Genomic DNA, 23,406 nt, shown 5'->3' with positions numbered 1-23,406 from the left:
TGTTTATCCAATAGTTTCTTTCATTAAACAGGACTCTGGTCCCTTTTTTTAAAAATGTATTCATGCCTGAGGAGTGGGTATCACTGAGCAGCCAGCATTTATTAACTCATTGCTAGTCTGGGGAAGCATTGGCCTAATAATATAACCACTAGACTGTTAACCCAGAGACTCAAATAATGTTGCAGGGACCTGGGTTCAAATCTCATCATGACAGATGATAGAATTTGAATTCAATAAAAATCTGGAATGAAAAGCCTAATGATGATCATTAAACCATTGACAATTGTAAAAGAAAACCCCATCTGGTTCACTAACGTCTCTGAGGGCACTGCACGTCCGTGGCGAAGGGGCTGAATTTTAAAGGTGGTGGATTGGCGGTGAGGTACTGAGCTGCTTTATTTTGGGTGGTGTCCAGTTTCCCGAGTGTAATTGGAGCTGCATGTGGGCCGCATTCCATCACATTCCTGACTTAAAGTTGGTGGACAGGCTTTGGGGAGTGAGAAGGTGAATTATTCGCTGCAGGATTCCCTGCCATTGACTGCGAAAGTCATCGCAGCTCAATCACGGTTCTGTTTTCACGAGGAATACCCTTTCATTATCTCTTTCCTCTCTTCCTCTCCCGGTTCCCCCCGTCCCCACACATACACACCCACACAACATCCAGTCAGCAGCTGTACTGTAAACACAAGCCGGAATCGTGATAAATCTTCCATTCCTCAGATCCAATAGGCGCAACAAAATCCTGGTTAAAAAATCAATCAGCCAGGCACAGACCGGAAAGCGTTTGGCCCAGTTGCGAATTGCGAATGAACCTAAATCGATTACTACTTTTATATAATCTAATTTTCCTTTAGTCCAGATTACGCAGCAATCAGCGAGCATTTACCTACTGAAGCGCCGTGACTGAAACATTGTGGGACTTGGCACCAAGCCAAACGCATCGACGGATCGATTCCAACAAAACTTTGCCATTCGAGAGCCTGCTTGTTGATCAGGTGCGTCTGACTATGCACTTGGAATATTTTTGCTTTGGAAGTGGAGTCGTGGTTTTCAAATTATAATGTGACCTATCACGGGAGCGGAGTTCAAAAGTTAAATTTGCGTGAGGCAACCTGTTGTTGCCAATATCCCAAGCGACTGACAACGCTGCGCAACAACACAAGAAGAGGACTTGAATTTGGGTTGTGTGTGGGAAGTGCGAGCTTTGCAAAAGTCCCTCTATCTCTCTCTTTCTCTGTCTCCTTTGTTTACTGATGTTTGAACGTCTGGCTTCAAGTCCAGGGATCGCACAACAAGGACAAAACAGTGTTTCTTGAGGATTGGATTGCAGTACGACCGACATACGGCAGTAAGCAGACAGGTAAGAAGTCTTTCAGGAGCTTGTTAAACAGTACATTCCACTTGCTTTTGTAAAGAACGGGTTTTCAAACAAAAACGGGGAATTCAGGCCATCTCTGGATACACTAGCATGTTGTTACACATCATGTTACTCCAAAAGCAGGGAGGATTCACAATCTCATCAGTGGATGATACAGTAAGTTCTCTCTCTCTTCACCATTTATTAGTTTGCTTTTGTTAGTCTTGTATTCAGTAAATACTATCTAGCTTTGTTCGGAGATCAGTTCTCAAAAAGATAAAGCCACAGTGAAGGAAAACTACCAAACTTCAAAAACATAAGGAGGCGAGGGTAATACAACTATAGAAAACTGATGGCAAGGCTGGAGTTTAAAAATTACCTCGATCACTGGAGAAAGAGTTGACAGAAGGTGATATATTGCCGGAGCAAATTGCTGCAGATGCTAGAATCTGTACTGAAAGCAAAAATAGATACATTGCATAGTTTTGAGATTTGAGAAAGGATGAGTACCAGGTGTGATGAATTCAGATTTCAATCATGAGAGTTTAGGGAGCAGAAGTAATACCTTTTTAGAACTTGCGTGTAATAGAATGAGAAGCCTCAGAGAATAGAAATCCCAGTTTCTTGGTGATAGATGTTTAATGTTAAAGAGATGGAACCTACATTTGAGAGGATAATTAAAGTGAGGACGACAATAGAAATATTAAGGAAAGAGAGATTCGTCAAGAAAGTGAATCTTTGAAATATCATGAAATTTAAGTGTAGTTGCAAGGTCAAATAATTTCTGTAGAATAGATACAAATGCATCATTGCAGTTGTCTGCAACAATCTTTGACATTGTCTCACACTCGTTTACCAGTCCAACACTGCAATGTGTCCTTGTCATCCTCCTTTTCATAATGCAGATAAAGGCGGATTCCCAGCTGCATATCTCACTACTCATAGTGTTCAAATCTTCAGACACCCACTTCTAAAGCAGAACAACCTCCGGATACAACGCATTATCCTCCGACACTTCCGCCATTTACAATCCGACCCCACCATCCCCTCCCCTGTCTGCTTTCCGGAGAGACCACTCTCTCCGTGACTCCCTTTTTCGCTCCACACTGCCCTCCAACCCCACCACACCCGGCACCTTCCCCTGCAACCGCAGGAAATGCTACACTTGTCCCCACACCTCCTCCCTCACCCCCATCCCAGGCCCCAAGATGACATTCCACATTAAGCAGAGGTTCACCTGCACATCTGCCAATGTGGTATACTGCATCCACTGTACCCGGTGCGGCTTCCTCTACATTGGGGAAACCAAGCGGAGGCTTGGGGACCGCTTTGCAGAACACCTCCGCTCAGTTCGCAACAAACAACTGCACCTCCCAGTCGCAAACCATTTCCACTCCCCCTCCCATTCTCTTGATGACATGTCCATCATGGGCCTCCTGCACTGCCACAATGATGCCACCCGAAGGTTGCAGGAACAGCAACTCATATTCCGCCTGGGAACCCTGCAGCCATATGGTATCAATGTGGACTTCACCAGCTTCAAAATCTCCCCTTCCCCTACTGCACCCCTAAACCAGCCCAGTTCATCCCCTCCCCCCACTGCACCACACAACCAGCCCAGCTCTTCCCCCCCACCCACTGCATCCCAAAACCAGTCCAACCTGTCTCTGCCTCCCTAACCGGTTCTTCCTCTCACCCATCCCTTCCTCCCACCCCAAGCCGCACCCCCAGCTACCTACTAACCTCATCCCACCTCCTTGACCTGTCCGTCTTCCCTGGACTGACCTATCCCCTCCCTACCTCCCCACCTACACCCTCTCCACCTATCTTCTTTACTCTCCATCTTCGGTCCGCCTCCCCCTCTCTCCCTATTTATTCCAGTTCCCTCCCCCCATCCCCCTCTCTGATGAAGGGTCTAGGCCCGAAACGTCAGCTTTTGTGCTCCTGAGATGCTGCTTGGCCTGCTGTGTTCATCCAGCCTCACATTTTATTATCTTGGAATCTCCAGCATCTGCAGTTCCCATTATCTCTGATACATTTCAATTATGTTCAGTTTAAAAAACATTGTGATGAAATCAGAGGAAGTTCCAATTAAGTCACAAAGTGTAACCTTCACTGAGCAGTATTGGCTCTGGGATCTGTTGTCGTAATACTGACCTTGTGAGGTTATTAGCCACCCTCAGCTTTTATTGATTGACAGTCACTGCCATCACCACTATTGGATATGTTTTATCCCTCTGCCAGGATAGACACACCAGAGGTGGTGACTCAGTGATACATGGGAGGGAGGGAGTTGCGTTGGGAGTCCTCAGCGTTGACATTGAACGCGATGAAATCTCATGGAGAAGGAACCAGCCTGCTGATTACCACCTACCAACCATCGCTTCAATTGGCTGATGAATCAGTACTCTTCCATCCTGAACACGTGTTGGAAAAAGTCCTCAGGGTGGAAAAAGCTCAGAGTGCACTATGGATGGAAGGCTTAAATGTTCATTGCCTAGCATGGTTCAGGAGCGTTACAACTGACTAATTTAAACCGTGATGCTCATGTGGAGAAACAGTGAGGGAACAATGGGTTTTACAGCCTCTTTATGCACTGTAACGATTCTGAGATTCTGCCCAAGTCCAAAGGGCAAATCTGCTAGACTGTGTCTGTGGTCAGTGCTGTAGGAACTAATAAGAGGGGGAAAATGTATTTGACCTGTCTTCAACTACTTACTTGTCACAGATGCAGCTGTCCATGACAGTATCAGTAAGAGTGATCACTGCAGGTTCATTGTAGAATCAAATTCCCATCTTATTGTTAATGATGGGCTTCATTAGGCCGTGTTGGAAGTTGATATCAAGATTCATGGCTTTGCAGGTTGACTAAAATTCCTTTGTCCTAATTTATTTTGACTGGCCTGCTCCCTTCTAGCATGCTGGGGTACCATCAGTTCTGAGGAAGGGTCATCGGACCCGAAGCGTAAACTCTGACCTTTTTCTTCACAGATGCTGCCAGACTTGCTGAGCTTTTCCAGCAACTTCTGATTTTGTTCCTAACCCAAATTTATTGGGCCAATCACGCACATGCGCACACACACACACACACACACACACACACAGAAGTGTTGAAGCTCACTTTTCACCCCTTATTCTGTGTGAAAAATGGAAATTTTTAAAAACTTGCAAGTACAAAATGAGATTTTTTTTTGTCCAGACTGCTGTCTCTTTTGCCATCATGTTCACAGCCTGAGACAACTCCCACAAGATTAAAGTTCTGTTAATAGCACATGTTCACTCTTTGAAGCTTCTTTGGTCCCTTGCAGGTAGATATTCCAGTTCCTTTCCGGAGAGCCACTGGGTTCTAACATTTTATCTCTCTCCTTAAAACGTTCATCCCTCTATTCCCAATTATAGACAGAATCTGTCACATTTTCTGCTGAATAACTAAACTAGCCAAGATATTTTATAACTCGAAGCTTGAAGAGGTGATCAGGGCAATTCCTAATTAACTTACTCCTTAATTTGTAGAGTCCCTTAAAACAATTTGGCAGAAACATTACAATCTTTCCAGCAAAAAAAAGTACCCCAACTCCACCATCAAACTCACGGTTTACAAGCCACCCCAACACAAGTAAATTATGTATATTTACATGGTACATCCCGATAGCAGTTGGAGAGCTTATTCACAGCCACTGAAGGCAGCTTGGCAGCATGTGGCTTGTGTAGGTGTCTGGCAAAGATATTGGGAAGTAGAATGAACTCCACACTGTCAAACCTCCCTTATCCAACAAGAGGTAGGGTGCAATTAATATGTTTAATCCTTCCAGCTTGAATTGTAACTTTGGTCTGTAGATTGGGTTCCCACTGAACTATCCCAGTTCTTTTCTGTCCTGATCCTTGTACCACTTCATTCCTTGCTGCTTGATGAATCTGTGATTTCCATTGTAAAGTATGCCAGCTGCATAAAATTCACAGGCCTGAGTAAAACTCCATTCTGGAAAGTAATAGCTGTCTCATATAATGACTGTGTGGATACGGGGTGAGGAGAGTGGTCTGGAGAAATTCTTTTCTGGAGAGATTAGTTGAAACATTGCCACAGAAAATACGTCTGATGTCCTCCAGCCTTACAAACAAGCCTCCGAGATCTCTGCATCCTCTAATTCTGGTCTCTGGTGCACCTCCAGTTTTCATTGCCCCACCAATGGCAGCCATGTCTCCAGCAGCCTTAGCACTAAACTTGAAACATACTCCCTAAAGCCTAAATGCTAAAGAAGGGTCCTGACCTGAAACGTCACCTTTCCACTCCTCTGATGCTGGCTGGCCTACTGGGTTCTTCCAACTCCACACTGTGTTATCTCTAACTCCAGCATCTGCAGTTCTTGCTATCTCCCTAAAGCCCTGCAACTTTCCATCTCAGACTATTCCTTTACGACAAGTCTTAAAATTGGCCACTTTGACCGAGCTGTTCTGTCGTATCTTTGTTTTACTCAATGGAAACAATATCAATACTGTGAAATGCCTTGGGATGGTTTATTACATTAAAGATACTCTATAAATACAAGTGGTTATTGTAGTTAATAAGAACATAAGAACATAAGATCTGGGAGCAGGAGTAGGTCATCTGCCTCAAGCCTGCCCTGCCATGTAATAAGATCATGGCTGATCTTTTTGAGACTCAGCTCCACTTACCCACCCACTCACCGTAACTCTTAATTCCTTTACTATTCAAAAATTTATCTTGCCTTGCCTTAAAAACATTAAGCGAAGTAGCTTCAACTGCTTCACTGGGCAGGAAATTCCATAGATTCACAACCCTTTGGGTGAAGAAGTTCCTCCTGACCTCAGTCCTACATCTGCTTCCCTTTATTTTGAGGCTATGCCACCTAGTCCTAGTTTCACCTGCTAGTGGAAACAACCTCCCACCCTCCACCTTATCTATTCTCTTCATAATCTTATATGCTTCTATAAGATCTCCTCTCATTCTTCTGAATTCCAATGAGTATAATCCCAGCCTACTTAGCCTCTCCTCATAATCCAACCCTCTCAACTCTGGAATCAACCAATTGAATCTCCTCTGCGTCCGCTCCAGTGCTTGTATATCTCTCCTCAAGTAAGGAGACCAAAACTGCACACAGTATTCCAGGTGTGGCCTCACCAGGACCCTATACAGCTGCAGCATAGCCTCCCTGTTTTAAACTCCAACCCTCTAGACAAAATCCCATTTGCCTTTTTAATTACCTGTTGAGGGAAAAACGGCTAAATGTTTGAAGTTTAAAAATGTACAGATCTATGGACAATGCAAAGCAGTGTATTTTTGTCTTTGATTGCTCCAGCATAAAGCTGGGGCTCATATAATGTTCTGAACATCCTTGCTGTTGCTGCAGACCTCTGGTTCTATGCATTAAAGTTGAGATAAAGTTGAGAAAGACCAAATGTAGGGAGCCTTACCTTGGATCTGTTTCCACTTTTTTCTGAATTTAATTGTTTGATGATGATTCTGGATCCTAAAGCTGGGAATATATTTCAGTGAAATATATTTCATTTGTGATCTTGTTTGTTTCCTCCTCTAAGGTTTGGAAGAAAAAGTCTTCTGAAAAGTGTTTGATAGAATTGGCTTTTACAGTTTAAACCATTATCTTATCGAGTAAGGATACACCTATGGATCCAAAAGTTAGTCTTGTTCAAGCAAGTGGAAGAACTAACGCTGAAGAAGAGGCAACTACATTGAGCAAGGTAAATCAAATCAGCTATTCTTTGGGAAGACTAAATAAAACCCGAAAGGAGTGCAAATTGCTGGAAATCAGAAACTAAAGCAGAAATTGCTGGAAAAGCTCAGCAGGTCTGGCAGCATCTGTGGAGAGAAATCCGAGTTGGTGATTTGGGTCCAGTGACCCTTTGTAAGAATCGGAGGCTAAATGAGCTTGCAATTCTGAGAAATGGTCACTGAATCTGAGACATTAACTCTGATTTCTCTCCACAGTTGCTGCCAGACCTGCTGAGCTTTTCCGGCAAGTTCTGTCTTTGTTTGTGTTTTGTTTAGGAAGACTAAGAAAGCCTTTGATTGGTTTCATTTAAACAAACTCTGCACAATTAAACGCAAAATGAAATTATAGTGAGAGTTTTCTTTAAGAAAAGTCCAATATCTTAAAATACCAAAAGGTACTTTTGTTGCTTGTATCTCAGGACACATAAACCTTCAAAGAAATTCAACTTATATCTTACTTTGTCGAATGAGTTGGGTAAGTTTTAGATTTGACTAGTTTTTAATTAATCTCTATATATATGAGCTAGTGTTTTGTGGTTGACCAAAATTACACTGTAACATTTCAAACAGTTTTTATTTCAAGCCTATGGTCCCAGCTATAATGGGCATAATTGCTAAATTACATCTGGTCAGATGGGGCAGGGCATAAATGATTTTGGAAGCCTTTTCTACCACATAGGTGGCTCCTGTAACATAGAACATAGAACAATACAGCGCAGAGCAGGCCCTTCGGCCCTCGATGTTGCGCCGAGCTGTGAACTAATCCCCATCATTATCCATATGCTTATCCAAGGACTGTTTAAATGCCCTAAAGTGGCTGAGTTAACTACATTGGCAGGCAGCAAATCCCAGCTTAGAAAATACAGCATAAGAACTGAACATTTGCCCACACTTACGGTCTATGTGAACCTCGTCCTGCCCCTTTTTATCTAACTCTGTTTTCAAAGGGAATCGGTGGCTTAGTAGTAATGTCACTGGACATGTAATACCAAATGTTCTGGGGACATGGATTTAAGTCCATCATGGCAGGTGATGAAATTTGAATCCATTTTTTAAAAAACTAGCCCAGTATCAAGGACAGAACTGCCCCATTATGCCAAGTGTAGTCTGTGTATTGTTTTGTACAAAACTAATAGAATTTCTCAACATTTTAAATGTATCAACACAGAAATGCATCCAGAGATTGGAGGAACTGCGGATGCTGGAGAATCTGAGATAACAAGGTGTGGAGCTGGATGAACACAGCAGGCCAAGCAGCATCAGAGGAGCAGGAAAACTGATGTTTCAAAAAGCCAGATTTTTTGAAGAAGGGTCTAGACCCAAAACATCAGCTTTCCTGTTCCCCTGATGCTGCTTGGCCTGCTGTTTTCATCCAGATCTACACGTTGTTATGTCAATGCATCCAGAGCTTTTTTTTGTTCTGATCTCATTAAATATGGTTCTATTTTGAATGACCTGTAAGTTGATTCCAGATCCTGCAGTTGTTCGACCTCATTTCAGGGCTTATTTTCCAAGAAGCACGTTTGTTGCTTATTCTTCCTACTAAATTATATACCCTCATACCTAGCTACATAAAGTTCATTTACTAATCATACACCCATATTACAAGTTTATTGGTGTTTTCTTGCATTTTATTTTAGTTTTACTTTGTATTAACTGAACCCCCAACCTTCAAATTTTGTGTAAGTTGCAAGATTTGCAACTGTAATGCTGATTCCAGAGTCCAACAATTTATGTAAGCTGTGAGCAATAGTAGTTCAGACATTATTCGTCTTGCGATCCTATTTGCCACCATCTGCAAAATAATTGTAACTGCATTTCATCCCTAATTTCTGTACTCTTTTTACAGGCAATATTCTATCCATTCTGCTACTGGTATTCTGATTCCTTGTGGTCTGACCTTATGAGCCTACTTTATGATACCTTATCAAAGGTTTTTTATAAGTCCAAATATATTATGTTTCCTGCATTTTCTTTACCTACCCTACAGGCATTTTTAAAACAATTCAATAAGCTACAGCACAGACATGGTGTGTTGAAGGGCCTGTTCCTGTGCTATACTGTTCTATGTTCTTTGTTAGTCAAGCATGGCCTTTCCTTTTAGAATCTGTGCTGATATGCCCTTATTAGAAATTTGGTCCTTAGATGTTGTTCTGTTACATCCTTGAGTAAGGATTCCATTATTTTTTTCTTCAGCCAATATAAAGTCTCTTGTTAAGTCTTTTGTTTCCTGGACTTGTTTGATCTTTTCATTTATAGGAATCAATTTAGCTGTGCCCCATTCCTGTGGCAGAATTCCTTTCTCTATTAAATTTTTGACATGAAGAAAGCGAGCTTAAATCAGGTCAGAAAAAATATGACCTTACATAGAAAAGGTGATTGTTCACACTGGTTAAGGGACTGAGTTACCTCAGTAACAGTGAGAGTGAGCATGTGGTTTGTGAAAATTTCAAACCAGGGTTGCTTAGTTAGTACTCTGCAAGTTATTCAAGGACTGAGAAAGCCCAAACTCTCAGATGTGTAGGCGTTCTAGCTCAACTGAGGAGCAGCTAAGAGAAACCTACATTTTGGACAGGGAAGGAGAATGTCTCTGGTTTTTGATGAACAGTAAAGTGAAGGTGTCGGAGAATAGAAACAATAGGAACTGCAGATTCTGGAGAATCTGAGAGAACAAAGTGTGGAGCTGGCTGAACACAGCAGGCCAAGCAGCATTTTAGGAGCAGAAGAGCTGACATTTGAAGGGTCTAGGCCCGCAACGTCAGCTTTTCTGCTCCTATGATGCTGCTTGGCCTGCTGTGTTCATCCCCCTCTACACTTTGTGTTGGAGAATAGATTGCATTTTGTATTGGTGTGTTTTTTTAAAATATTTCAGACAATATGATTTGTAGGTAGCTTGGTTCATTTTATTTAATTTTTAAAATATTATTTTTGTTTTTATTGTTGAAACCAAATCACTAGACCTTTATGCTCATGTTTCAGTGAAAGACCACCACATTAAATTTAAGAAAATACAACATCCAATCTTTCAGGCCATATTTCCTTCTGGGATCAACTGGAAACATGACCAGTACCAAACAGCATTTTTGATCCCTTCTTAATTTGTGTCCATCCTGTTGGTATTGAGGAAAGGTAATTACTTACTAAGCCTGCCATTTGCGGTCATTACTTGTTAATTTATCATAGGTATCCCTTAGCAGCCATATCGATTCCCTACTTTTTGTTACTAAAGACTCTGTATGCAGCTTGACTATTTTTATATTCCTTAGTAACTTAGCTTTGTAATTTTTTTTTGTTCTACTTATTTTTGGGTTATTTTGGCACATTTTCCTTGAGATACATATTTATATATATATGTATTTTTGGAGAAATATGAGTACATTTTCCAACAAGAGTTGTTGAATTAACTGGCTGATTTTTATCCATCAACCCCACCCACAAACATTCCAAAGATAAGAAACCAAGGAACTTGATGCCCAAACTGTTGCTGTGGCCAAGGTTAGATGATGCAACACAGATCAAAGAAACTGCATCACAACACCATATATATAACCTTCGGGTGATCAGGGTACAGCGTGAGCATGCCAATTGTATGCTTTTCTCATATTGGCCCTTGATCAAATATTGAAAATATACATGTTCCACTTCTGTAATGATGTATTTAAATGAAAAACATTCATGATAACTCTGCAGAAACCATAGAGTTAACATGTGGTTGATAGGCACTTCTAATAAAGGCACATGTGTTCTTTGTAAATAGATTACCTCCCCACAGGTTTGGTTTGGGAATGGATTGTGGGGGAGGTAAAACTAAAAAAATGCCAACAAGTAAAGGAGTAAAAATCAAGGGACAAAATAAAAATAGAACTGCAATTAATAACCCTGTTGTACAGAATTAACCAGATGGTGTCATTTAAAACAATAATAGTGTGAACACGTAAAATAAAATTTACCAAATAAGGAAAGACCAGCAGATCACTTAGCATATCCTGGACAGTTCTTTGTTCTGAGTACAGTTTCAAGAGGCCCATCATGTAGTCTTCTAGAAGAGAAAAGCCAAGTTTGGAGGACAATTATGGAACACTTTTCTTTGATCACACTAAGTAATCAAAACTAATCCAAGAGACCACAGTCACTCCTGAGTCTGATTAATTGGCACTTTTTAGTATCTTTAGTATGGTTCAATCTCTGCCTCAGCCAAGGACTGAATCAACTAACTTCGGAAGACACAGTGATCCAGTACTCACTACACATGCCATTCTTAAGGTATGTGGTGAATAAGCAACCACAAACATCTAATGGTTGGGGTAGACAAATCCCACTCAATCCTCCTTTCTATACTAGGTTGAAGACCCTGCTTGATGAACAGTAGTAGAGAATGAACTATTTGTTGATGAGTCATACCAAAAAGAAATACATGCCTGAACAGTAAGATGTAGTTGATTCCATGGTAGCAATAGGTACAAGCTACATTGCTTAAATAGACAGAATTACTCAGACTATCAAGAGCAAGACTGAAGGATGCATCTGACCCAATCAAGATATTGATTGATAGATTTATTGTCATGTGTACAGAAGTACAGTGATAAACTTTGTTTATGAGCAGTGCAGGCAAATCATAGTAAGCAAGGATGTACAAAACAAAAAGACTTAGACAGAGGCATACAGGTTACATTGCACAGGGTGTACACTAGGCGAGATCAACATTAGCAAGATCAGAGTTATTTGAGGCGAGAGAGTCCACTCATCAGTCTAATAATGGCTGGGAAGAAGCCATTTGATAAGGTTCCACATGGTAGGCTATTGGAGAAAATGCGGAGGCATGGGATTGAGGGAGATTTAGCTGTTTGGATTAGAAACTGGCTTTCTGTAAGAAGGCAACGAGCAGTGGTTGATGGAAAATATTCAGCCTGGAGTCAGGTCACTAGTGGTGTGCCTCCAGGATCTGTTTTGGGACGACTGCTATTTGTCATTTTTATAAATGATTTGGACACAGGCGTAAGTGGATGGGTTAGAAAATTTGCAGATGACACTAAGGTTGGTGGAGTGGTGTACAGTGTGGAAGAATGTTGCAGGTTGCAGGGAGACTTGGATAAACTGCAGAATTGGGCCGAAAGGTGGCAAATGGAGTTCAATGCAGATAAATATGAGGTGATTCACTTTGGGAGGAATAATAGGAAGGCAGAATACTGGGTCAATGGAAAGATTCTTGGTAGTGTGGATGTGCAGAGGGATCTTAGTGTCCATGTACATAGATCCCTGAAAGTTGCCACCCAGGTTGATAGTATCTTTATAGTGCTGTTAAGAAGGCTTACGGTGTGTTAGGTTTTATTGGTAGAGGGATTGAGATCTGGAGCCGTGATGTCATGCTGCAACCGTACAAAACACTAGTGCGGCCTCACTTGGAATATTGCATGCAGTTCTGGTCGCCCCATTACAGGAAGGATGTGGAAACATTGGAAAAGGTGCAGAGGAGATTTACCAGGATGTTGCTTGGTCTGGAGCAAAGGCCTTATGAAGAAAGGCTGAGGGACTTGGGTCTGTTTTCATTGGAGAGAAGAAGGCTAAGAAGGGATTTAATAGAGACATACAAGATGATCAGAGGATTAAATAGGGTGGACAGTGAGAGTCTTCTTCCGAGGATGATGACATCAGCTTGTACGAGGGGGCGTAGCTACACATTGAGGGGTGATAGATTAAACAGTCCTTGGATAAGCATATGGATGATGATGGGATAGTGTAGGGGGAGGGGCTTAGATTAGTTCACAGGTCGGCACAACGTCGAAGGCCAAAGGGCCTGTTCTGCGCTGTATTGTTCTATGTTTTATGTTCTATTACCTTCTAACCCAGCTCTGACTTCATATATTCAGGTGGTCTGGAGATTACACAGTTCATCCTGAATGCATTCACTTCTGATTTGGAAGATTGATGGATCTTTGGGTTGAGGACTATTGACCTTGATTCTGATCCCCTGTAAATAATTTCTCCATGAGAGGAACTTTTATCTCTTGGATTACCTTTATGAAGGATATTATTCCTGTTAAACCCAATGGCTGGTTTATTAACTTGTATGGAAGACTACAAACTTCTGACTACCCTGTGCAAAGAACCCTTCCGTGCTAATTCAGCTATTTGCCCCAAAACATCATCTGGAAGATCTTAAATTTCACGAATGTCTATCATGGAAGACATCTGCTCTGTTGAAATAAATACTTCCTTCCCCATTGTATCGTTGATTTTCAAATCAGGCAAATTTTTCATTTTGAAGGAATCTGTGGATTTTGATCAGGCCTCCACAGAAATACATGCAGCTTATCTCTATTTTGTTCAAGAAAATTCTTACACTAAATTAGCTGATAGATCTGTGTTGAATATGTAATTACTTTACTTCAATGTGTTAAATGGATTGGATATCTTCTTTTGCCCTCTGTGGTGGCTTCTTAATAAATTAACTTTTTGCAGCCTCTGCTGAGGTAGAAGAAGATTGCTGCTTATTTAACGTTATCTGTCACTGGTACTGATAATACTTCAGCAGAAGATAAAAGATTGAAATGTTGCTTTTGAACTTCTGTCTTCTCATCAGCTGACATCCATCAAATCTCCTGCATTCATTTATTCAGTAGACTGTTTTGCTGTCTGAACAATTTCTGTTTGTGATTCCTCAACAAGCTCAAATGGTTTCTACCATTTATTCTTATTCTCAGTATTAGCTTCTTTTGCCAAACTTTGCTGAGTTTTGTCAACTGTAGGTTATTTAGGAACGGAAAACATTTCCATCACTCCTCTAAAGCCACAGATGTCCTCCCTCATGACAGTATGAACCAACTCTGTTGTTGCCAACATAGGTAATCTCAATAGATCCTTTTCTGTCTTTGGACTCTGCCATGAGTCTAGGAAGCCAATGGAATCTTCTATCAGTTACCATTTTATTAGTTGGATGACAGTATTTTTTTCTTGGACTCATTCTCCTAGTTGAACTCCTTCTGCTACATTCAGGATGTTGAGGACAAAACATACATACAGGCTTAAAAGTGAGAAGTACTGATTATTTTTTATGTATAAAGTTTCAATCCTGTTGTGCTCTTTATGTTGTAGTGCTACTTATAGCATATCTTTACTCTTCAGAATTATTCCAGATGAAGCATGCCACCTCATCACTGTAGGCTGTAACTTCTGATTCTACAGCCAGGTACTTGATCTGACAGGACAGTGACACCCACCCCTTTATCAAGCTTAAAATCAATGAGATGTTCATTGACATAAATGACATCTGTCAAACTCGAGTCATTTGAATCATCAATTTTCCCTAAGTATACCGAGAGTATCTTTTTCCACTGGTTTTGATTCCATCGCATTAACATTTTTGTATGAGTAAGCATTTGGCTTTTTGATGCACTGAAACTGCACCCTACTTCTACACATATTCTGGGAGTCACCTACAGTTTTATAGTTGTAGGGTTATTCTGTCATAGCTGGGCACTGTTTGTGCCTGTGTAGCTCATCATTCCACAATGCTGCAACTGCCCATTAAACATTAAAAAGAAACAAATTATGGCTGCTGGTTGGAATAAGGAAAGGAACTGGTGGAGTGCATTGATTGACAGGTATTGGGTGTAGCTTGGGAAACACATGACTTTTTGTTCCTGTAGCTTTAATAGACTTCATTGTTAACACTTCCAAAGGGTTATTATTACAGCTGAGCCCAATATGAATGCATAGAAGGATTCAGTCATGTGCCTGCCACCCGAGTGTAAAAGTCGTACATGGAGTATTGACTTCCATATGAAGTCAGGAGATTTCCCAACTTGAGTTTCCCACCTCTATGGTGAACATCTGTTCCACTGTTTGAAATGGGCTGAACAAAGGTCTTGTACAAGGACAAGTTGGCATGTTGCATTTTGTAACGGATATTCTGTGCCTGCTTTTTGGCTTTTGCTTTAGTTATCGCTTCTCTGTGTCAATGCTGAATACTTAGAGCATTGTGAATTACAACACCAAGATTTATTTCTTTCAACACAGGCTCCAGTTTGCTCCTTCTAAAGGTGGATGTGTGCTTAGCATTGGTCCTGCCCACATGTGTAATACTGAATGGCTATAACTAAACACAATTTGCTCAAGAGATATTCAACTTCCCAGTACATTTCAAGATCTGTTTATTATTGTTTATGTTTTCCACAGTTCTACTACTTGCACAAAACTTCTGATCATCTGCAAACTGACATAGCAGTTTTCCAACATGTGTATTTGGATCATTAAGAGCATTAGCCTAAACAGGACACAGCAGAGAATTGATCTCTAAATACATCCATAACACTAACATAACATCCTTTTTAAGGGCATGCAGCCAGTTTTTAATCCACTGCAGAAGCTTTCCATTAATCTTGTAGAGTAACTTACTGTGAGCTGTGGAAATTTCTTTCTTTTCTCATTATCCCTGATGCATATAAAATTATTTTAAGACAGGATCATTATTTCAAAGTAAGTTCAGGTTGCACACCTGTTGTGCACTGAAAGATACTCATGTTCCACAACAAAGGGTGCTGATCTGCTGCAAACTCACAAGCATACGTTTCATTAAGGCTTTCAGCTCATCTAAAAAATGATTCTGCCTCCATCTGTTTCTACCAATAATGTCACTCTATATCTGGGGTAAGTATTCTGACCTAACTCATTTGTTGATGTCATCTTCCTCCTAGAACACTGGTTTTTCTGAATTGCCACCTTGTCTTTCCCATACCACCCTTACATATTCCATGTAAATCAACTGTGTGCAGTCACTTTATCTGCTATCCATTTCTTCAGTGCTTCCCTCTACTAGATTTTCCATCATCTTTCCTTCCAATAATTGCCTTTCTACCGTTTGCTCCCATGATATGAACAAAATATTGTATCTTTCCCTCATTGATGTTATGCATGCATTTTCTTTTTTTATCCAGTCATTTATAGCAGTTCCTCATGAGTTTTTCTGTCTGCCTAGAATGTGCAGAACCTTCTATGTGTCCACATCTAAACAGTTATGGGGTAATAACAGAAAAGAAGAGTTAGAACTGCAATCAGCTATGATCTTCGTGGTCTACTCCTGCTCCTAAATATTGCGTTCTTGTGAACGCAATCAACATATCACTAGTCTCTTTGTTTTCCCATGTTTGTATATAACACAAATGTCAAGACACAGCATCTTAGTATTCCTTTTCTAAGATTCAAGTTCAATATTTTGACGTTAACTTGTCTTTAATTCCTTCAAAATTACTCTTAGCTATCTAAATTCTCCTTCAGATCTTACAATGATATCTCCCATCATCCGTATCAATGTGCCCAAGATAGAAAAATTTTTCACATGTTCCAGAACTTTTCCATTTACTTCACTTTTCATTAGCTCTCTGCTTGTCACCATTGACTTGTGTTTAGTTTTATGTAATTTCCTGAAGTTCCTCTTCTGAGTTGGAGTGCAATCTATATCTCACATGTTGCTTTAACTCACTGATGTTGTGACCTTGTAGATCTTCTGTGTCCCTGCAGGTAGCTTCAGGGTGCAGGTCAAATAGTTTTTTGGGACATAACACATCCGTATCGAATAGCTTTTTTGATTGAGGAGTTGTCTGGCAAGCTGCTATCAAGTTTCATTACTGCATATTGATTACAATATAGATTCCAAATTAGTTTTCTTTTATCATTTTTGTCAATTTCTATTTTGTTTAAGCAAGCATTTATTTTTTGATGGAACACTTTATAAAATGCCCTCTCATAGTCTATAAAGTGCACACACCAATAAGACCTCTAGATATCTTTCAATTATATACTCTAGTTGAAGGTATCCACCCACAATCACTTCCTTTCTTTGGCTCCCTGCTTCTACAGACTGTTATTTCTTTCTGATCTAATCTATAAGGACTATCCATAAAACGTGCAAAACATCACTTGGCTCAGCAGCTTTGTCCCAAGGCTCAGCCCTAATTGCACAAGTAGTGTCCTTATTACAGCTGTGCTACAGGCATCTGCAATTATTAGGTAGTACAGCATACAGCATATAGAATAACAAGTGATCACATTGTAAAGACAAAGTGATATATTAAGATTTTTGTGCTCTTTCATATCATAAGATAACCATTGTTTTGTTTTTGTGTTGCCTAATTTAAAAAGTCAAAAATTAACTGTATTTGATCATTTAATGTTGGTTCTTCCTGTCACAGTAAATCAGAATAAGCCACTCAAATGAATAGTTCATCCATAGCTTTGGAATCTGAGCAAATTTAGTCTTTTTGTATTTCCCCATACTTTGACCCAAGATTTGCAACTATCCTTTCAGCTGCCCAGGGTCCATGCTTTCAAATTCCTTCCCTAAGCTCTCTCCCTCTAAGATCCTCCTTAAAATCCACTTCTTTGACGTGGCATTTCACGAGGCCTACTGTTGTTTTTCATTCACCCTCTATGAAGCATTTTGGGATTGTTTTCCACTAAAGATGATACATTATGATAATCTAGTGGCCCCAGTTGTCGAGGGCTAATGATTATTTCACGTTAGTACCAAACAAATCAGGAACCTTTCTGGATCAATCTTAATTGTTAAGACATTTTGTTACCAAAATGATCTTTTACTGAAACATAAGCAAGCAATGTTGTAGTCCTCATTTTAACAATAAAATAGAACAAATATTAATTAATAACCAGAAAAAAATCACACTGTTCCCTTTGAACAAAGATTCAAAGATTTTTGAAGACCCAGTAGAAATAAACCAAGCACACTCTATAGATTAAACAAGAACAGCTTTGGATCAGAATCAGTCCACGCTGGTACAGTTTACAAACACTGTTGTGATTCTAAGAACATCTAGTATATCTAATGAGACCCAGTCCAGCTTATGTCCGAGAGAGAGAGGTTAATGGACTTTTCATATAATAGTATCAATCTGTCTCTGCACCTTCTCTGTAGCTGTAAAACCTTATTCTGCGTTCTATTCTATTAGCCTGATATACTTATTTATTTAAAGTTTGATTTGTCTGGATATCATGCAAAACAATTCTTTTCATTGGATCTTAGTACATGTGACAATAATCAAATCAAATCAAAATTTTGATTGGCTGCAAGTAATTAAAATTTCAGCCCCTCCTCTGGAATAGTAGATATCACTTTTCAAAATTATTATTATTTTGATAATCAGACACCATTTCCACTACCTCCAGCAAGATGCCACCACCAGGCACATATTCCACTCTCCTCCCTTGTCCACCTCCCACTTTTGCAACAACTTTGTTTTTGTTCCTGATTTACAGAATCCACAGTTCTTTTGGTTTTTATCATTGTTATGCTCTTTACTCAGTTTCCTCCCAGTGCTATATTGTCTTTAACACAACTTTTTTTTTGTTTAAAATACTTTAAAAACTTAACTTCATTTCTTTATCTCCTACTGTAACCCAACACACTGGCCAGGGATTAATAATAACTTCTTATTCAAAAATAATTCCATTCCTATAAAATCCTTTTCATAAAAACACTGCTTAGCACATGTTACCCCACCAAAAAACTTCTCAGCACTTTGTAGCTTGATCCATGCTTCCCTCTCAAACACCTTCCCAGCACAGACTGAAAGGGAAAATTCTCCCATTCATTCCTTTGGATAGTTCCCTAGAAACCATCGTTAGAATTATGGGTATTGTAGTTTAAAAAGCCAATTGTTAACTTCAAGTACACAGACAAAACCAGTAAATTGGAGGTAGAATTTCAAGACCCCAAACTTGCCACAAACTATATTAAAATGCATTGATATAAATCTCACAGTTTCATTGCAACATAAATATAATTGGTCATTTTGAGGCATGACTGATGATGTGTTGATCAATTTGATTTGAATTGTTGGAATTGGATAGGCATTGCAACACTTAAACAATGCTGCATATAGATGCTGCCAATAACAATGCACAGAAGAAATTTGTCCTAAGTCATTGTACATTTACTCCCTGCTTGTCTGACCAACTTCTCTGATCACAAGAAAATATTCCTTACATCTCACTGCATTTCTGTGCATCTGTGTAGTGGAACACAACAGGGGTCTTTCACACTGTCAAACTCAGTAAGTCATCTCAACCATTTCTTCCACGAATGCGTTATAATCCCTCATGTTGAAACAAATATTCTCAAAATGTGTCAGAGGAAAGAGAAAGAAGGTATAACCGAATTAAGATAATAAAATGTGAGGCTGGATGAACACAGCAGGCCAAGCAGCATCTCAGGAGCACAAAAGCTGACGTTTCGGGCCTAGACCCTTCATCATCTCTGATGAAGGGTCTAGGCCCGAAACGTCAGCTTTTGTGCTCCTGAGATGCTGCTTGGCCTGCTGTGTTCATCCAGCCTCACATTTTATTATCTTGAAATCTCCAGCATCTGCAGTTCCCATTATCTATAACCGAATTAAAACAGTTTGTATTTCCGGAACCATAAAATGACTAAAATTGTCACATATCTGCATGATATGTACCACTAAGGCTGCCTATTTTCCAGCTCTGTAGCACTGCTCTTATCTCAGCTCGCCTGCTGTTGAAATCTTATTCAGGGCTGTGTTACCTCTAGGCTTAACAATTTCTGCTCCTGCCTGCCTTCCCTTGCTCTACCTACCGTAAGCTAGTGGTTACCTAGAATTCTACCGACTGTGTTCCCACCTGCAAAAAAAGTCCCGTTCAGCTTTCATCCCTGTGCCCACTGACCTGCTTTAGCTCCTGGTTAAACAGTTTATCAATTTTAAAAATCTCACCCTTGTTCTCAAGTTCCTTCATTTCCTCATCCCGCCCTCTCTGTAATCCCCTCCAGTCTCATAACAGCCCAAGCATCTGTGCTTCTCTAAATCTCATCTCTGGAGCATTTCCATGCACCCATAGTATTGTTGGGCATGCCTTCTGTTGTTCAGGCCCTAAGGTCTGGAGCTCCCTCCCAATACCTCACTGCCTTTCCACAACCCTTTACTCATTGAATGCGTTCTATAAAATCTATGATTTACCCCAGCTTTAGATTGTCTGATCTAATGGTTGGGATTTTCGGGCTGGTGGCTATGTTGGATGACATTGATAATGGTGCCCAATGGCTTCCCAAATGCATGCCATTTTACCAGTGATGGGCAGATTGGCAGCTTAATTGCCAATTGGCCAATTAAGAGCTACTTCCCACCTCCAGGGAAATTGTGTTCATGGCTAAGGAGTCTGCTACAATGTGGTAAGGTGACTAACTTAGATCTGATGACATACCAGTGGGTTTTGAAGGTGGTGGATGGGGGCCATCTTTAAAAACACTTCATTGTCCAAGGCGGCGGTGGAGGGGGGGGGTGGGGTGGTGGTGGCTCCCTGTTGATATAAGCTGCTGTTATGGCAACACCATTATTATTCAGTGACCCAGCATTCCCAGCAACTGTCATGTCTTGCCTGGTTGGCCCTGGCATTCATCAACCTATCTTACCTATCTTTGAGGGCACTCAGTCATTGAGGCACTCTCTCCTTGTAATTGAAGCCCCAGCCCATGAGCCCCCCAGCTCAACGCCGCAGTGGCACTCCTGAGCTGTTGACCCCCGATTGTGACAGCAACATTAGGAGTCGGACCGCTTTCCAAATTGGATGGCATCTTATTAACAGTGGTGACCCCTTACTTGGCTGATGCGCAATATGTCACACCAAGTCCCACTGCCAGACGAAACAGGGTTGTCAACAGCTTCTGGCTGGGATGGAAGGCAGGACATCTTCACGAACAACAGAATCCACTGTTGATCAGTGTCAAATTTTGTTTTGTAATCTTCTGGTGGAGCTCCTGCAGCCATTTCTGATGCCAGTGACACTATATCAATATAAATTGTTGTAGTTCTCATAACTGGACAATAATGTTGACACCAGGATATGGCTCAGAAGGGCTAAAATACAATTCCCATGGTAAGTTTGAATTATGCCCACCATCGTTGCCCATACCAGAATTTCCCAGGTTAATGAAAGGCATCATTCAGATGGAGTATAAGGACCCTCGACAGGCACATCACACATCACACCCCATGTTGCAAGGAGTGCCCAGTTTTTCTATGAGTTTTCATGGAAATATAAGGGATTCCTTATAAGGTCTGTGCACACAGATTTATAGCAACCATGAGGCGCCACACAGACTACTCATTTATTGTCCATTTAAATGCATCAGATGTGTGCAAAATGAAAATAATTCAAAGGTGGCATTGCTCTGGATACCGAAAGATGCAGACTTTTTCTTTAATATTTTCATTTTTGGAAATGCTTAACAGCTATCAAACAGGACAATGAGTAGAGTCTCTGAAGATGGACTATTTAATAAAATGTAGCTGTTTTCCAGTGTAGCCAGTTTGCTGCCAGCTGCTTCTGGCAGTGACTGATGTAATAAGTGGTATGCATTTCAAATGTTTTGGGAATTGATGATAAGACAGCAATATAAAAAGAGAGAGATGTGACTTTTTTTACATTCCTTAAAAATATAAAGGAAAATTCTGGGTGTGTGAGTTGCAGGAATAAAAACAAATGATATTTAAGTCAGACTGGGTACAAGAGGGAATTAAGCTTTTGGGTAAAACTGTGAATAGGTAGCTTTGTTCTGGTTTGCTTATCACAGGATGAGAATATTATGAGAGTTAGAGATTGAAAATTAGAGATTGAGCCAAAGCAAGATTTCCTCTGTGAAGAAGAAATTGGGTGAGAGTTAATCATGTAGTGGGAGGTCTAGAGAGCAAAGGGATGGTGAACATATGGGGCAGGGGAATCTTTCTGGAAATAACAATGGGAAGTGAAGGTTACAGTTCTGGAGGTGAGAGTTTATGTTTTGTGGTGACGATTGGTATCAGTTTTCAATATAGACAATCAAGAAGAAATGAAGCATTGTATTAGTGTAATGCATAAATTCAGGATTTTCTAGAATTCTTCACAGCCATGAAGTATTGAAGTTGTAATGTAGGAAATGCGGTTCTTCTTTTGTACACAGCAAGGTTCCATAAACAGGCATTAGATAAGTGACCTGATAAACAGGTTTTTAGTAATGTTGGTTCAGGAATAGACATTGATCAGTACAGCAGGGACAGCATAGTGACATGGGACATTTCGTGTTCACTTAAGAGAGTGGGCGATACTTTGAGTTAATGTCTAATTTAATAGATTGCATCTCCAACAGTGCAGCGCCTCGTCAGTACAGAGGTGTCAGCCTAGATTTTCTGTACAAGTTTCTGGAGTGGGACTTGAACCACAAACATTTGAAGCAAGAATTCCAGCACTGCCATAGAGCTATCGGTATTCATTTTTGTGAGATTTGGAGCTTTCACGTGAAGGGAAGTGGAGGTGTGAGTTGCATATTTGCTGACTAACTAAAGAAAGAGAAATGGCACAAACAATTGAGGAGGAAGACAGGCAATGGTGCAGTTGAGCAGCAAAAGGCCTAAAGGCACAGTTGAGTATATTAGAACTTTGGAAACGCAAGTGTGAGGACTGCTGCTATTGCAGATAAAATCAAAAAGAATAATTAAGCCAATTGAAAAATCTCAGGTCAGGTGGGAAAAGGAATCCGGTAGAAATAGGAGAAAGAACTACAGGCTGCACTTTAGGCCCATTTCTGAAGAAATGTCAGTTTTCCTGCTCCTCTGATGCTGCCTGGCCTGTTGTGTTCTTCCAGCTACATGCTGTGTTATCTCTGACTCCAGCATCTGCAGTTCTTGCTATCTCTGCATCTTAGGAGCTTTTTTGAGTACATTTGAGTTGCCTCAAATTTTTTGGAAGGATTCCCATCATAAAGCTTAGCAAGTCTTCTCACAGTACCTTACAAAATAGGCCTCATTAACTACCTAGCTTACTCCAAAGGCATTCCTCACATCCCTTTCCAGCGCCCTTCTTACAACAAACCCATTCTACAACAACTCATCATTCAGTAAATATCCCAGATTTGACAGGCATCCCTTGTGCCTGCACAATCTTTAAAAGCCTCTTGTGCACCTGGATAAGCACTGTCAGTCCAGATCTGCCCTGCATTGTTCTTGATGTTTGTTCCAGGCATGGCAGAAAGGGCAACTGATTACCTTGCGTTGTGGCCATTAACCCGAAGATCCTATTGGATGGCATGGTACAAAGACAGGACTTCTTTTTTCCTCAGGTCAAACAGTGGAGACTATACCAACATGGGCTGAGGTTGCCACCTAGGATAAAGCAATCTCTGCCATTTGGAGCAATGCACAGTGCTGTGTGGAGAAGGGCCTTCTCCACTCCACAAGTGTAAGTGGCACCATTACTCTCCAATATCTCTGGCTCATAGAGTCATAGATTCATACAGCAC

The 23,406-nt window shown here is 40.6% G+C and overlaps 1 protein-coding gene across 3 annotated transcripts in view; it reads left to right on the top strand.

Moving 5' to 3' along the window:
• LOC125460227 (uncharacterized) overlaps positions 1 to 23,406 on the top strand; it is a 120,659-nt gene that overhangs the window by 88,287 nt on the left and 8,966 nt on the right. The window contains exons 2-4 of one of the 3 annotated variants that reach the window (XM_048547415.2): positions 855 to 995; positions 1,282 to 1,360; positions 6,914 to 7,075. In XM_048547415.2, the coding sequence (XP_048403372.1) occupies positions 7,001 to 7,075 (75 nt within the window). In that variant the 5' untranslated portion in view covers positions 855 to 995; positions 1,282 to 1,360; positions 6,914 to 7,000. Of the gene's footprint in view, positions 1 to 579; positions 1,361 to 6,913; positions 7,076 to 23,406 lie in introns of those variants that run through there. The other 2 variants (XM_059649783.1, XM_059649784.1) reach the window with 2 other exon arrangements.

The sequence above is a fragment of the Stegostoma tigrinum genome, chromosome 11 (genome assembly GCF_030684315.1).
Source record: "Stegostoma tigrinum isolate sSteTig4 chromosome 11, sSteTig4.hap1, whole genome shotgun sequence".
NCBI lineage: Eukaryota > Metazoa > Chordata > Chondrichthyes > Orectolobiformes > Stegostomatidae > Stegostoma > Stegostoma tigrinum.
Note: the sequence above shows the minus strand (reverse complement) of the source record. Positions and strands in the feature narration are given on the sequence as shown.